The sequence below is a fragment of the Acipenser ruthenus genome, chromosome 41 (genome assembly GCF_902713425.1).
Source record: "Acipenser ruthenus chromosome 41, fAciRut3.2 maternal haplotype, whole genome shotgun sequence".
Lineage (NCBI taxonomy): Eukaryota > Metazoa > Chordata > Actinopteri > Acipenseriformes > Acipenseridae > Acipenser > Acipenser ruthenus.
The window spans coordinates 9,542,133-9,558,748 of NC_081229.1; the positions used below are offsets into that span (position 1 = coordinate 9,542,133).

Below are 16,616 nucleotides of genomic sequence, written 5' to 3' on the forward strand. Positions count from 1 at the left end.
TCCAGGTTTTAAAATGAGCCAGAGTAGCCCCAATGTATAGGTAACGAGCACAGGTGTGTCTTTTTAAACTGCTAGTAAAACCAGGAAGGGATCAAACTGCTATGCAAAGGGTGGCTTATTTCCACCCTTGCCTAAGCCAGCAAGCAGTCTCTCTTACTTTCTTTCCTGATCATATTTTCCAGGTTCCAGTCCAGCAGCTAAAGCGAGGGCGGGCGCTGGAGAATATCCTGACTGTGGGAAAGGTTTCACCCAGTTAGAGCATTTTAAAACACACCAGCGAACTGACACAGGAGAGAAACCGTACCACTGCTCTGACTGTGGGAAGAGTTTCAGTAGGTCAAGAGACATGAAAGCACACCAGCGAATTCACACAGGAGAGAAACCGTATTCCTGCTCTGACTGTGGGAAGAGTTTCAGTCAGTTAGGAGACATGAAAAAACACCAGCGAATTCACACAGGAGAGAAACCGTATTCCTGCTCTGACTGTGGGAAGAGTTTCAGTCAGTCAAACAACCTTGTTTTACACCAGCGAACTCACACAGGAGAGAAACCATATCGCTGCCCTGACTGTGGGAAGAGTTTCAGTCAGTCCGGACACCTTGTTTTACACCAGCGAACTCACACAGGAGAGAAACCGTATCGCTGCCCTGACTGTGGGAAGAGTTTCAGTCAGTTAGGAGACATGAAAAAACACCAGCGAATTCACACAGGAGAGAAACCGTATTCCTGCTCTGACTGTGGGAAGAGTTTCAGTCAGTCAAACAACCTTGTTTCACACCAGCGAATTCACACAGGAGAGAAACCGTATTGCTGCTCTGACTGTGGGAAGAGGTTCAGCCACTCACTATCCCTGAAAACACACCAGCGAATTCACACAGGACAGAAACCGTATAGCTGCACTGACTGTGGGAAGAGGTTCAGTAGGTCAGGAGACATGAAAGCACACCAGCTAATTCACACAGGAGAAAAACCGTATTGCTGCTCTGACTGTGGGAAGAGGTTCAGTCACTCAGTATCCCTGAAAACACACCAGCGAACTCACACAGGAGAGAAACCGTATCGCTGCTCTGACTGTGGGAAGAGTTTCAGTCATTCAAACAACCTTGTTTCACACCAGCGAATTCACACAGGAGAGAAACCGTATTGCTGCTCTGACTGTGGGAAGAGGTTCAGTCACTCAGTATCCCTGAAAACACACCAGCGAATTCACACAGGAGAGAAACCGCATCACTGTTCTGACACTGGGAAGAGTTTCTGTCTTAAACAAGGCCTTCAGAAACACCAGCGAATTCACAGAAGAGAGAAACCTTAAAGACTCTGTTAATTGGGACTGTTCTGTCATGAAGAAAAAAATGTTAACCTTGCATTACGAATTTGAAACAAAAACACTTTGGAAATGCGAAAAAACGCCAAGTTATCAAAAGTGCCCAGTCATTTAAAGTAGAGATATCAAAAACACAAGACAAGCTTCATGAAACAAGTGGGGCAACCTTCCTCAGCACCAAGGAAATGGGCACAACTGTATAACCGATGAGGGCCAAGGTTGCCCTAATTTCACAACTAACACATTTCTCAGTTTTAATTCAGAAACCAATTGTTTCTACTAACTTGGCTTGTGTTTTTCATGCATTTGATCCGCTTTTACTGTGTCTGAAAAACACAAGCCAAGTTAGTAGAAACAATTGATTTCTGAATTAAAAATGAGAAATGTGTTAGTTGTGTAATTAATTAATTATACAACACAATAGTAAGCAACGCTAAAACAACACCTATGTCTGACTTGTATTTAAATTAGCAAAATGTACTTTTTAAAGGTTGTTGTATCAAATTGAGTTCTGTCGCTCTGCCTCTCTGAGTCGTTGTCAGTGCTGGAGCCTTCATCATGTGACGCAGCACCCAGGCAGACTCTGCATTCAGAGGATATAGAGGACTGCTGGGAAAGAGCCTTTTAGGTAGTGAAAAAAACATGAAAATAAAAAGTCACAACTAATCATGCATTTTTTAAAATGATCCAATGTGCAATAAATTATATTTTTTAGATGTGTTTATTATTTTTATTTGTCATGATTTGTGTGTTTTAATGCTGCACAGAATTCCTGTTGATTTTGAAGATACTGGTTAATCTTCCCCTCTAGTTCCAGCTAACACACAGCTCCTGGGTATTGCAACACTTCAGCATGTTTAGAGCTCGAATGCAGTACAGGGAGCTCCTCTTTAACTCTCTGAGTCCCCAGCCAAATCAACCACATGCAGAGCGCAGGCTGCTCTTAATATAAGCTTATCCTCACCGCTCATTGGTCAGGCTAGAGTAGGTGATTTGCATAACTTTCCACCACCCGCACAGCTCAGCGAGCCCACAGGGGGCGGTGCACACACACACACACACACACACACACACGAAAACAACAGGCAGCAGCTTATACACAGACGTTAGATGTAATTTTTTGTTTGTTTGAACATTTTTAAATTAATTTTAACAATAAAAAGTGAGCTGAGGAAACAGAATGTGAAATCGGTAAGTTATTTTATTAGCTGCCAGTGCAGCACTTCTTCTTCTGTGCTTATGGCAGCATTTACAAGTGCTGGAACCAGGCAGGAGCAGAGAAGCAGACAGAGGGAGAAGGGAGTGACGTCACATCCGCAGACTGACCGCCGAACGGGGCTGGCCACAAACAACACAAGGAGAACACGTGCAAGAAAGCATCCGGGGACACAAGAGACAAGCAAACACAACACACGTGTGCAACCGCACACACACACAAAACAACAACACAATAAACAACAAACAACTCAAAAAATAAATTGTACAAGTCCCGCAAGGGCTGATGGGAATCCAGTCCCCTGATTCTACTTCAACCATTTACGTTTGAACAACTAAAGTCAATTTGAATGTTCAACTAACTTAAAATGGAGGAATGCAATTTGAATTTTTAAGTGAATGTAATTTGATTTAATTTATTTAGAATGACTTTGGGGATTACAGTGTGTATATACACTACCGGTCAAAAGTTTTAGAACACGCCCATTTTTCCAGTTTTATTGAAATTTAAGCAGTTCAAGTCCAGTGAATAACCTGAAATGGTACAAAGGTAAGCTGTAAACTGCCAGAGGTTTAAAAAAAAAGTTTAGGTTACCAAAAACTGAAAAATAATGTACATTTCAGAGTTATACAAAAAGGCCTTTTTCAGGGAACAAGTAATGGGTTAACAACTTACAGCTGTTCTGCAGCAATGGAAGTAAATTAAGCCTTGAAAGTTGATGCTAACAATTCCTACAGGTGTCTCAACTTTTGTTGATTACTTACAAACCCTCTGTATAAAAGCAGTGTTGGAACAGACTGTGTTACTACACCCTCTTAAGCATTATTTGGACAGTATTGTATGCAGGAAGTAGTATATTGCTCTCATAATGGCGAGAAAATGGTTCCTCGGTGTGTGGCACCAACTGTCAAACATGGAGGAGGAAGCGTGATGGTCTGGGGCTCTTTTGCTGGATCCAGAGTCGGCGACTTGCACAGAGTGAGTGGCACCCTGAACCAAAACTGCTACCACAGCATTTTGCAGCGCCATGCAATACCCTCTGGTATACGCCTAGTTGGTCAGGGGTTCATCCTACAGCAAGGTAATGACCCAAAACATACCTCCAGGCTATGTCAGAACTACCTTAGAAGAAAAGAACAAGACGGTAGGCTTCAAATCATGGAATGGCCATCACAGTCTCCAGACTTAAAACCCATCGAGCTGGTTTGGGATGAACTGGACAGAAGGGTGAAAGCAAAGCAACCTACAAGTGCAACACATTTGTGGGAACTTCTGCAACAGTGGTGGGATGAACTTTCCGAACAATATTTGATTTCCATTGTAGAAAGAATGCCACGAGTGTGTTCGGCTGTTATATCTGCAAAAGGTGGCTACTTTGATGAGTCAAAAATTTAGATTAAATTTTGTTGAACAAAATGATTTCATGATTTCTTTTTTATCTCCAATTGTTTATTTGTTCTATGCTTTAATTTCAGAGTACATTGAGACATTAAACTGCGTAAATTTCAATAAAAACTGGAAAAATGGAGGTGTTCTAAAACTTTTGACCGGTAGTAGATATATATATATATATATATATATATATATATATATATATACACACACACACACACACACACACACATACACACAGTGGTTAATTTGTGCCAGGGCTGTCTGGGGCTCAGCCCGGCACCTCTGGTCTTGACGAGGCAAAGCGCCGACACCTCTTCAGCTATGAGATTTAAAAATGTCATAAAATGTTTTGCTTTCAAATGCGTTGTCTTCCAATTCTCAACAGAGTTCCATCCATTCTGCACGTTCTTGCGTGCGCTAAACAGAGACAGCGCTGTCACGTTACCATTTCAGCTGCGTGCTATAAACATGACACTTGCTGTGATAGAAGGGCTGCCACGCTCGTGTGTCGTTTGTTATACACAAATAAGCTTACTTGATTTGAAAAACGTCTTGAACGATTAAAGCAAATTCCACACTACTGGGTTTGATTGAATGAGTCGCCCACAACAAGCTTCAATATGAAAGCTGAATATTAATTTCAATAAACACGTTTTTAATGAAAAACAAATTGTAGCCTACTTCACTAAAGTAAAAACTGGCTTCTGTTATTTTTAATTTACCACTGCTTCCCATTATACCACTGCTTAATAACAGGAAGAACATTTTATTAAGGGTTAGTGTTGAAGTTAAACGCGTTGGTGCTGCCTGTCTCCCTATCCCCACGCAGGAACATTACCCTGCTAACCTCCCCTATTCAGCCATCAGCGGAGATGATTCAACCACGAACAGCGACATGTATGAGAATAGGAAAGTGGAGGAGGCTGACGTAGAGGATGAAGACATGGATATTGCAGAGTGATTGTAAATAATGAATATACTGTCAGTTACCTGAATAGGTTTTTCCTGGTATCTGCTGTAATATTGTGAGCTGTGTGTGTGTGTGTGTCGGGTTTACAGTCTACTTCAATTATATTCACCTGTGTTTTTCGTTCATGTTTCCAAAGTGCAAAACAAAAACTACAACTGCAAAAGAGAAAAGGGAACCGATTATCAAGTGTAATAAAACTCTAAGATGTTATTTTTGTAATGATTTATCAATGGAAATTACAGAGGCATCGATACAGTACTGTATGTATTACAGCCGTTAAATATAAAAAGGATGTGAACTCTTTCTTGTGTTAGTTTTGAATGGACGCTGTGCCTCTATGGAGCTTGATGGAGCAGCTGAGACTCAGCTTAAAAGCATAAAAGGAAGGTTTTTATCATAATATCCAGAAAGAGGTGAATAACAGTCTGGTGAACAAAGAGTTGGGAAGGAAAGAGGAAAGAGCGTTGGATAGGTTAAGGATTGGGCAGAGTTCATTAAATAAACATCTTTTAAGACTGGGGAAACATGAAGATGGAAAGTGTGAAAAATGTAAAGTAGCTGAAACAGTAGAACATTATTTATTAAAGTGTGAGAAATATGAGGAGCAGAGAAGGAAAGTGGAGAGGAGGCTGAGAGAAATGGAGGTATAGGAAGTCAATATAAAGAACTTGCTAGGGAAAGAGGACGGGAGACTGAATAGAGAAAGGATACTGACGAAATATATAAAGGAAACAGGAAAAGAAGGGAAGTTATAATAAATAAAGATGACAGAAAAATAAAGTAAAACAAAGACACACAAAGGAGTACAGATGGAGGGCGCTCATCATCTAATATAATAGATGGGATGCGTCCTATAGATTAACCAGAAGAAGAGCCTCCGCCTCGGAGCATGCGCACAAACTGCATCCGGGAACGCGGCGCTGCTGGCGTTTCAAACACACAGCAGGAGGTAAACACGGAGCCCTGCGGAGGATTTTATATTTGTGTGTTTAGTTAAACGATATTACATACCCGTTTGTAAGGCGTGGACGAGACTAAAAGGTAAGTTACAGTATTATTCATTTTAATTGAAGGTTATTTGTTTGTGACGCTTTGTTTGTTAAATGAACAGGCGTGACGTCATCAACAACACCGAGTCCATTTAAAATATAACAATTAAACTAAAATATAACAATTAAATCAATAAAAAATAAGGTACCGACGTTTTTATCTCCGTGAAGCTAGCAACAACTTCACTTCCGGCGTATGCTGCTTCCGCATCTCGATGTCGAAACCGGCTGTTTTTTTCCAAAATAAAAGTCCCTCCATCCTGTCACTCTCATATAACGACTGAAAGAGACAGTAAAAGCAGCAGCAAGAAGTATACATTGCTCATCATGCATTATTCATTTAATTATTAATATTATTTTTAAGAATGTTATTAATGACCAAGGTCTCCTGTATGTGTATATATATATATATATATATATATATATATATATATATATATATATATATATATATATATAGTTGTTTTTGCATATACTGTATAAATTACTGTAACCTATAAATGCAAAAACAAGATGATAAATGATCATTTATTAGGGTTAATATATGTTAACAGAGACCAAGACTTCAACACCAGGTAATTTATTATTTATTAATTGATTTTGCTCTGTAGGAATGAGATAGGCTACTTCTGAAATAACAATAATTTGGGAGTCACTGCCTTAAACAATGTAATAATAATCTCGAGCTGTATAGTGCAATCAATGTGTAATACAGTGGCTCAAAGCGCTTTACAAGCAGAATCCAGCAGAGTGAAGTACAGAAACATACAATACAATTATTAAAAGCAGCCCAAAGCACTTGGTAAGCAGAATACAGAATAAAATACAGAAATAGAAAAAAGTACTATTAATAATAAAAAATATATATATATAAAAACACTTTTAAACAAGATTTATTATTATTATTATTATTATTATTATTTATTTCTAAGCAGACACCCTTATCCAGGGCGACTTACAATTGTTACAAGATATCATATTATTTCACATATCCTGTTATTAAAAGTGCATTCACTTAAATAAACTGATTAAAATGAAAATAATGTAGAAGCTTATTGTATTGTAAGCAATGGATTCTGCATTATACGGCAGTGGTTCACACCACAGACCAAGAAAGTGCTCCACATCACTCACTGGGTACCAGCACAAAACCATTTTTGCTGGTGATGCTGGAGCAAATAAAAAGATCATTTTCTTTTTAGTGTTGATGTGTTTTTTTAAACCATCTCATTCAAGTTTGTACCTTTAATGACTGCTGGTGTAGACCCCCATACTAATGGAAATAAGATGTGTCTTATAGGATTCTGTTAACACATACTAAGGTATGCTGTGAATGAGTACAAACATACAGTGTAGCTGTTCAAGTGAAAACACGAAAATAATCTATGTGACTTACATACCTTCAGAAATGCATTGCTAATAATGTATTATCTATGTGTTTAAATCTCTTTTTAGTTTGTGATGGTACTTGGCAACTAGAGGGTTGTGTATTTCAGCCATTCCTGAAAAAATTAAGGATTGTAACTCAGTAAAAGGGGGTTCAAATGTAATGACCAGACTCATAATGAATAGAAAATGAGGTTGGTTGTGCCAGATTTACGTCCCTGCTATTGTTGCTGGGGTTTTAGTAGTGCTCGGGTGCTGAAAACACGACATTTTAGCTGGTAGGTTGTGTATTTCAGTCAGTCCTAAAAATTGAAATGTGTTTGTTTTTTTTATTGCTTTGATTAACGTCATGAATGGCATTTGCAGTTACTGTATAATCTAATGGATTTGCTTTTTTTCCTTTATGTTTTTTGTGTTTGGTTGTGGTTGGACTTCCTCCCTTAAGTTTAGTAATATTCAGTGTAATATTTAGTGTATTCATCACACCTGCACCTGCAGTCCTACCTCTCTCCTGTAGTCTTACTTCCATGCTTCACACCTGTAGTCTTACCTCCCTCCTTCACCTGAGCTGTAGTCCTACCTACCTCCTTCTCCATCACCTCACCTGTAATCAGCCCTACTTCCTTATTAGACACCTTTTTTTAAGACCGTTCACCCTTCACTTTGTTTTTATATACAATCCACGTTAATGTAATGTAATTCAGCTACATATTGAGGAAATGTAATTCAGATAATAGCACAGAACTGACAATCACTCAGATTGTTTTGCATATTTTATTGTCTAATGCCAAAGAACATCAAATTAAAACAACACAAATGAAGTTTTAATACTTACAGACATCATCGCCAGGAATAGCTCCTCCGCTGCCTTCTCGGTGGTAGCGTGCTTCACCTCGGCCCACTGGAAAGGATCAGCTCTGCTGATTACTGGTGCTGACCCTCTCACAACCACACGTGGAGTGAGGCCAGGTTTACTGCTCTGCAAACCTGCTGATCACTGGTGCTGATCCTCTCACAACCACACGTGGAGTGAGGCCAGGTTTACTGCTCTGCAAACCTGCTGATCGCTGGTGCTGACCCTCTCACAACCACACGTGGAGTGAGGCCAGGTTTACTGCTCTACAAACCTGCTGATCGCTGGTGCTGACCCTCTCACAACCACACGTGGAGTGAGGCCAGGTTTACTGCTCTGCAAACCTGCTGATCACTGGTGCTGACCCTCTCACAACCACACGTGGAGTGAGGCCAGGTTTACTGCTCTGCAAACCTGCTGATTACTGGTGCTGACCCTCTCACAACCACACGTGGAGTGAGGCCAGGTTTACTGCTCTGCAAACCTGCTGATCGCTGGTGCTGACCCTCTCACAACCACACGTGGAGTGAGGCCAGGTTTACTGCTCTGCAAACCTGCTGATCACTGGTGCTGACCCTCTCACAACCACACGTGGAGTGAAGCCAGGTTTACTGCTCTGCAAACCTGCTGATCACTGGTGCTGACCCTCTCACAACCACACGTGGAGTGAGGCCAGGTTTACTGCTCTGCAAACCTGCTGATCACTGGTGCTGATCCTCTCACAACCACACGTGGAGTGAGGCCAGGTTTACTGCTCTGCAAACCTGCTGATCGCTGGTGCTGACCCTCTCACAACCACACATGGAGTGAGGCCAGGTTTACTGCTCTGCAAACCTGCTGATCACTGGTGCTGACCCTCTCACAACCACACGTGGAGTGAGGCCAGGTTTACTGCTCTGCAAACCTGCTGATCACTGGTGCTGACCCTCTCACAACCACACGTGGAGTGAGGCCAGGTTTACTGCTCTGCAAACCTGCTGATCGCTGGTGCTGACCCTCTCACAACCACACGTGGAGTGAGGCCAGGTTTACTGCTCTGCAAACCTGCTGATCGCTGGTGCTGACCCTCTCACAACCACACGTGGAGTGAGGCCAGGTTTACTGCTCTGCAAACCTGCTGATCGCTGGTGCTGACCCTCTCACAACCACACGTGGAGTGAGGCCAGGTTTACTGCTCTGCAAACCTGCTGATCGCTGGTGCTGACCCTCTCACAACCACACGTGGAGTGAGGCCAGGTTTACTGCTCTGCAAACCTGCTGATCGCTGGTGCTGACCCTCTCACAACCACACGTGGAGTGAGGCCAGGTTTACTGCTCTGCAAACCTGCTGATTACTGGTGCTGACCCTCTCACAACCACACGTGGAGTGAGGCCAGGTTTACTGCTCTGCAAACCTGCTGATCGCTGGTGCTGACCCTCTCACAACCACACGTGGAGTGAGGCCAGGTTTACTGCTCTGCAAACCTGCTGATCGCTGGTGCTGACCCTCTCACAACCACACGTTGAGTGAGGCCAGGTTTACTGCTCTACAAACCTGCTGATCGCTGGTGCTGACCCTCTCACAACCACACGTGGAGTGAGGCCAGGTTTACTGCTCTGCAAACCTGCTGATCGCTGGTGCTGACCCTCTCACAACCACACGTGGAGTGAAGCCAGGTTTACTGCTCTGCAAACCTGCTGATCACTGGTGCTGACCCTCTCACAACCACACGTGGAGTGAGGCCAGGTTTACTGCTCTGCAAACCTGCTGATCACTGGTGCTGATCCTCTCACAACCACACGTGGAGTGAGGCCAGGTTTACTGCTCTGCAAACCTGCTGATCGCTGGTGCTGACCCTCTCACAACCACACATGGAGTGAGGCCAGGTTTACTGCTCTGCAAACCTGCTGATCACTGGTGCTGACCCTCTCACAACCACACGTGGAGTGAGGCCAGGTTTACTGCTCTGCAAACCTGCTGATCACTGGTGCTGACCCTCTCACAACCACACGTGGAGTGAGGCCAGGTTTACTGCTCTGCAAACCTGCTGATCGCTGGTGCTGACCCTCTCACAACCACACGTGGAGTGAGGCCAGGTTTACTGCTCTGCAAACCTGCTGATCGCTGGTGCTGACCCTCTCACAACCACACGTGGAGTGAGGCCAGGTTTACTGCTCTGCAAACCTGCTGATCGCTGGTGCTGACCCTCTCGCAACCACACGTGGAGTGAGGCCAGGTTTACTGCTCTGCAAACCTGCTGATCGCTGGTGCTGACCCTCTCACAACCAGACGTGGAGTGAGGCCAGGTTTACTGCTCTGCAAACCTGCTGATCGCTGGTGCTGACCCTCTCACAACCACACGTGGAGTGAGGCCAGGTTTACTGCTCTGCAAACCTGCTGATTACTGGTGCTGACCCTCTCACAACCACACGTGGAGTGAGGCCAGGTTTACTGCTCTGCAAACCTGCTGATCGCTGGTGCTGACCCTCTCACAACCACACGTGGAGTGAGGCCAGGTTTACTGCTCTGCAAACCTGCTGATCGCTGGTGCTGACCCTCTCACAACCACACGTGGAGTGAGGCCAGGTTTACTGCTCTGCAAACCTGCTGATCGCTGGTGCTGACCCTCTCACAACCACACGTGGAGTGAGGCCAGGTTTACTGCTCTGCAAACCTGCTGATCGCTGGTGCTGACCCTCTCGCAACCACACATGGAGTGAGGCCAGGTTTACTGCTCTGCAAACCTGCTGATCGCTGGTGCTGACCCTCTCGCAACCACACGTGGAGCGAGGCCAGGTTTACTGCTCTGCAAACCTGCTGATCGCTGGTGCTGACCCTCTCGCAACCACACGTGGAGCGAGGCCAGGTTTACTGCTCTGCAAACCTGCTGATCGCTGGTGCTGACCCTCTCACAACCACACGTGGAGTGAGGCCAGGTTTACTGCTCTGCAAACCTGCTGATCGCTGGTGCTGACCCTCTCACAACCACACGTGGAGTGAGGCCAGGTTTACTGCTCTGCAAACCTGCTGATCACTGGTGCTGACCCTCTCGCAACCACACGTGGAGTGAGGCCAGGTTTACTGCTCTGCAAACCTGCTGATCGCTGGTGCTGACCCTCTCGCAACCACACGTGGAGTGAGGCCAGGTTTACTGCTCTGCAAACCTGCTGATCGCTGGTGCTGACCCTCTCACAACCACACGTGGAGTGAGGCCAGGTTTACTGCTCTGCAAACCTGCTGATCGCTGGTGCTGATCCTCTCACAACCACACGTGGAGTGAGGCCAGGTTTACTGCTCTGCAAACCTGCTGATCGCTGGTGCTGACCCTCTCACAACCAGACGTGGAGTGAGGCCAGGTTTACTGCTCTGCAAACCTGCTGATCGCTGGTGCTGACCCTCTCACAACCACACGTTGAGTGAGGCCAGGTTTACTGCTCTGCAAACCTGCTGATCGCTGGTGCTGACCCTCTCACAACCACACGTGGAGCGAGGCCAGGTTTACTGCTCTGCAAACCTGCTGATCGCTGGTGCTGACCCTCTCACAACCACACGTGGAGTGAGGCCAGGTTTACTGCTCTGCAAACCTGCTGATCGCTGGTGCTGACCCTCTCACAACCACACATGGAGTGAGGCCAGGTTTACTGCTCTGCAAACCTGCTGATTACTGGTGCTGACCCTCTCACAACCACACGTGGAGTGAGGCCAGGTTTACTGCTCTGCAAACCTGCTGATTACTGGTGCTGACCCTCTCACAACCACACGTGGAGTGAGGCCAGGTTTACTGCTCTGCAAACCTGTTGTTGCTGGTTTGGTCTCTTGTGCAGTAAACAGTAAGCTGCACACCACATGAGCTGTGCAAGGAGATTCATTCCACAGTCATCACTGAGATGTACACCATCAGTACACCACAGATCTGAGCATGTGACGGGGAAGTGTTCAGATATTGAGAGGTATCGGACCTTCATGCACAGCCATGGTATTCCTGGCACAACAGATCTTAAAGCCCAAGGTCAACGATAAGCTGGGTCAGAAAATCTAAGACTACCACCTACCAACAGGGAGCTTAAACAGGGTTACATTAACATACAAAGAATAAAATATCCCTATTGTTTTAGTTACAATCATTATTTTATTTTTGAGTGAATTAGTTACATTTAACCCCCTTTTATTGAGTTATAATCTTTAATTTTTTCAGGAATGGCTGAAATACACAACCTACCAGTCAAAATGTTGTGTTTTCAGCACCCGAGCACTACTAAAACCCCAGCAACAATAGCAGTGACGTAAATCTGGCACAACCAACCCCATTTTCTATTCACTATGAGTCTGTTCATTACATTTCACCCCCCTTTTACTGAGTTACAATCCTTAATTTTTTCAGGAATGTATGAAATATACACATGACAGATTTTTACATACAAAATATATAATATAATAGAAATACAAACAAATAGAAATACAATAAGCAACATAAACAAAAATAAAGATAAATACAGTAAGGCATTTTTTTAGCAGATTATTTGAGACTTTTATTTTGAAATACGCGTAAACTGACCTATATATATATATATATATATATAAATAATTAGTTTTGCAGACGCCTTTATCCAAGGCAACTTACAGAGACTATAGGGTATGTGTGAACTATGCATAAACAGCGTCTCACCCGAAACACGGAGCACAAGGAGGTTAATAATAGGGTCCGAGTTATTTTCACATGTTTTTACTGTTAGATTTGTGGCTATAACTCTTTAATTATAAAGGTTACAGGTATACGTCATACGTGAAATTGGAACAAATTGGACACAAAATAAAGCAATTATGGCCATATATACAAAAGGGACAAAAAAGCAACCAAAAAAAAAAGATTAACTGAAAATGTGCAAAAGAATAAAACAAAAAACATTCAAATGGTTTGTCCGAGGCACCCTGATTATGTGGCACACGATGGGGCTGCTCACTGTGGCTTGAATAGCCAGCAAGGTGGCAACCAGGACAACATAACCCTAAACAGCTCCCGGCATCTGAGCCACAAACATGGGAGATATATATATATATATATATGTATGTGTGTGTGTGTGTGTGTGTGTGTGTGTGTGTGTATATATACAGTGCCTTGCAAAAGTATTCAGACCCCTGACCAATTCTCTCATATTACTGAATTACAAATGGTACATTGACATTTCGTTCTGTTTGATATTTTATTTTAACACTGAAACTCAAAATCAATTATTGTAAGGTGACATTGGGAAATATTTTTAAGAACAATAAAACAAACTGAAATATCTTGCTTGCATAAGTATTCAACCCCCACACATTAATATTTGGTAGAGCCACCTTTTGCTGCAATAACAGCTTTAAGTCTTTTGGGGTAAGTATGTACCAGCTTTGCACACAGTGTCGGCCAAAAAGCTCTATCTTGGTCTCATCTGACCACAAAACCTTTTCCCACATCGCAGCTGGGTCACTCTCATGCTTTCTGGCAAACTCCAGACGTGCTTTCAGATGGTACTTTTTGAGTAACTGCTTCTTTCTTGCCACCTTCCCATACAGGCCAGTGTTATACAGAGCTCTTGATATGGTTCACTGGTGCACCATTACTCCACTCCCAGCCACTGAACTCTGTAGCTCCTTCAAAGTGATTGTTGGCCTCTCTGTGGCTTCTCTCACAAGTCTCCTTCTTGTTTGAGTGCTGAGTTTTGAGGGACGGCCTTTTCTTGGCAGTGCCTGGGTGGTGTGATGCAGCTTCCACTTCCTGATTATTGATCCAACTGTGCTCACTGGGATAGCCAAACACTTGGATATTATTTTGTACCCTTTCCCTGATCTATGCATTTGTATTACTTTATATCTATCTTCTATAGAATGCTCTTTGGTCTTCATTTTCCTTCAGATTCACAGCCTGACCAATGATCCTTCAACAGTGGGGTTTTTATGCAGAAAATGTGACAGCAACTTTAATGGTTCACAGGTGGAAGCCAATGGTAAGGTAATTGTGTCCTCGTTAGGGCAATTTCTTTCATCGGTGTAAACTGGGAGCTTCCACAGCACAAGGGTTGAATACTTATGCAAGCAAGATATTTCAGTTTATTTCTTAAAAATATTTCCCAACATAAAACCAATGACATCCTTACAATAATTGATTTTGAGTTTCAGTGTTTTAAAATAAAATATCAAACAGAACGAAATGTCAATGTACCATTTGTAATTCAGTAATATGAGAGAATTGGTCAGGGGTCTGAATACTTTTGCAAGGCACTGTATATGTGTGTATATTATATGCACACATTATTATTTCAGCAAAAATAAACTGCCAGTACATTCTGGGACTTTCACATGTCTTCCACTATTCCACTTAGTACGATACTAAAATTCTTAGTCCATGGCAAGAGTTAAACTAAGTTAGTCCCGTACTTGGTATCCTCTAGAGGGCAGCAGCAGTTATTTTTGGCTTCGGTGCAATTGATACCTTTTTTAGTACGCAGCTGGGGACTAACTTCAGCCTCCAAGTTCGTTGCAATTGGTATCTAACTTGCGCACTAGTTTAGTACGGAGCTGCGTTCTAACCACGGGATCATCCCCAGTTAATACGCTGCTTTCAGTTCAGTGCAGTTGACCCACTGAGGATAAAGGGAACATTGACTGATTTTGTCAGAAAATGCCACGACAAAGAGCCCACGTTGCAAATATATCAGCAAACGAGAGACTAAAAGATTTTCATTGCTTTGCTTTGAACACTGTGAAGGTGACGGCCGATGCGATCCACAGGGGAAATTCGACATTGACTTGTTTTGGTCATCGACAGCTGACCGTCTTCTTAATGTGAAAACATTAGCTTTCAGATACATCGATGCAGTAAATACAGCCGATGCCGAGCGCAGCACCTCGCTGTGGAATCTTGTCCTGTCCGATCGGAGGCGTTCTCTTTCGGAAGACAAACTGAAGGAGCTGGTGTTCCTTTATATCAATCATGGAATTTAGAAAAAAATCCATTGTTTTCTAGTTATTATTTTTTAACTTATGCTAGTATTTTCATATCCAGTATGAGAGAAGGACCCAATACAACTGCACAATAGTTTTGTTACTTTGCACACACTTGTTCAGAGATACTGCATCATTTTGGATATTTTTTTTTTCTGTGCATAATTCCCTGGGGTGTAAGAGATTCGAAAGACTTTAAGAGAAGATTCAGGCAGTTGATAGCATGAGAGTGCATTGTCAGATTGTGTGTGTGCTTTTCTTCTTTATTTAAAAGTGGTTTCTGTGAAGTGGTATGGTTTATATATTGCTAATGCTGCTTTAGTATTGACTTCAATATAATGCATACTGTATGTTTTCTAGGTTTGAAAGTGCTGTTGAAAAAGTTACTGAAGTTTATTGTAGTTTAATTAGAATAAAAAAATAATAATCAGGAACCTTTTTGTGACTTTTTGCCCCTAGAAGGATGTTATTAGAATAGTCGTAACTGATAATTGATAATCAAATTGACTTGTAAAAGTGATAATGTCTCATCACTAATCCATGCCTCCGATATGATACGCTAGTCATTCACAATACAGATGTAGCTTGTAGATTCACAATGTAGATGTAGGAGGCTGTGTGGTCCAGTGGTTAAAGAAAGGGGCTTGGAACCAGAAGATCCCCGGTTCAAATCCCACCTCAGCCACTGACTCACTGTGTGACCCTGAGCAAGTCACTTAACCTCCTTGTGTTACGTCTTTCGGGTGAGTCGTAATTGTAAGTGACTCTGCAGCTGATGCATAGTTCACACACCCTAGTCTCTGTAAGTCGCCTTGGATAAAGGCGTCTGCTAAATAAACAAATAATAATAATAATAATAATAAAATAGCAGAGTGAAAAAATAAAAATGAATCTCTGTCAACTTTCCCCTGTGTAGTCAGTCTATATCAAAAAGTGTTCTCTTAGGAGGTATTCCTACATGCAGAGACTACTGGGTATGTTCCAAATCTGAAACAAATGTTAGAACATGTTGCTCGAAAGAAATCTGCAATAAATAATATATGGAATGGATACGTTATGTAAACATTTCAACAGATAAAATCCTCTGGTATTATGAAGTCATTACAAGAAATTGTATGTCCCTTCATTAGCAAAGCCACCCCTGCTATTAAGGACAGATGTTGTCGGCCCCTTGAATGGCCTTCATAACCCTGTATTTAAATAAATACATGCATTTGTTTTTCAGCCGCTACTAAACAGAATCCCGCGTGCTGCCATGGACAGTGTGAAGATGGAATCTGTCCAGATTAAAGAGGAGTTCCCTGAACTTGAACCTGTCTCCATTAGAGTGGAGTTCTCTAGGCTGGCTTCCCTCCCCATTAAACAGGAGCTCTGTGAGATGCAATGTGAGAGCAGCCAGCCAGAGGTCTCTGAGATTAAAGCTGAGCACAATGAATTGGAGATCCCCCAGACAGAAGAACCC

General features: G+C 42.8%; 1 protein-coding gene across 1 annotated transcript in view; it reads left to right on the forward strand.

Moving 5' to 3' along the window:
* LOC117962853 (zinc finger protein 850-like) overlaps nucleotides 1-16,616 on the forward strand; it is a 33,938-nt gene that overhangs the window by 13,039 nt on the left and 4,283 nt on the right. Inside the window, exon 2 of the mRNA XM_059010598.1 lies at nucleotides 278-1,250. Within this exon, the coding sequence (XP_058866581.1) occupies nucleotides 278-1,250 (973 nt within the window). The remainder of the gene's footprint in view (nucleotides 1-277; nucleotides 1,251-16,616) is intronic.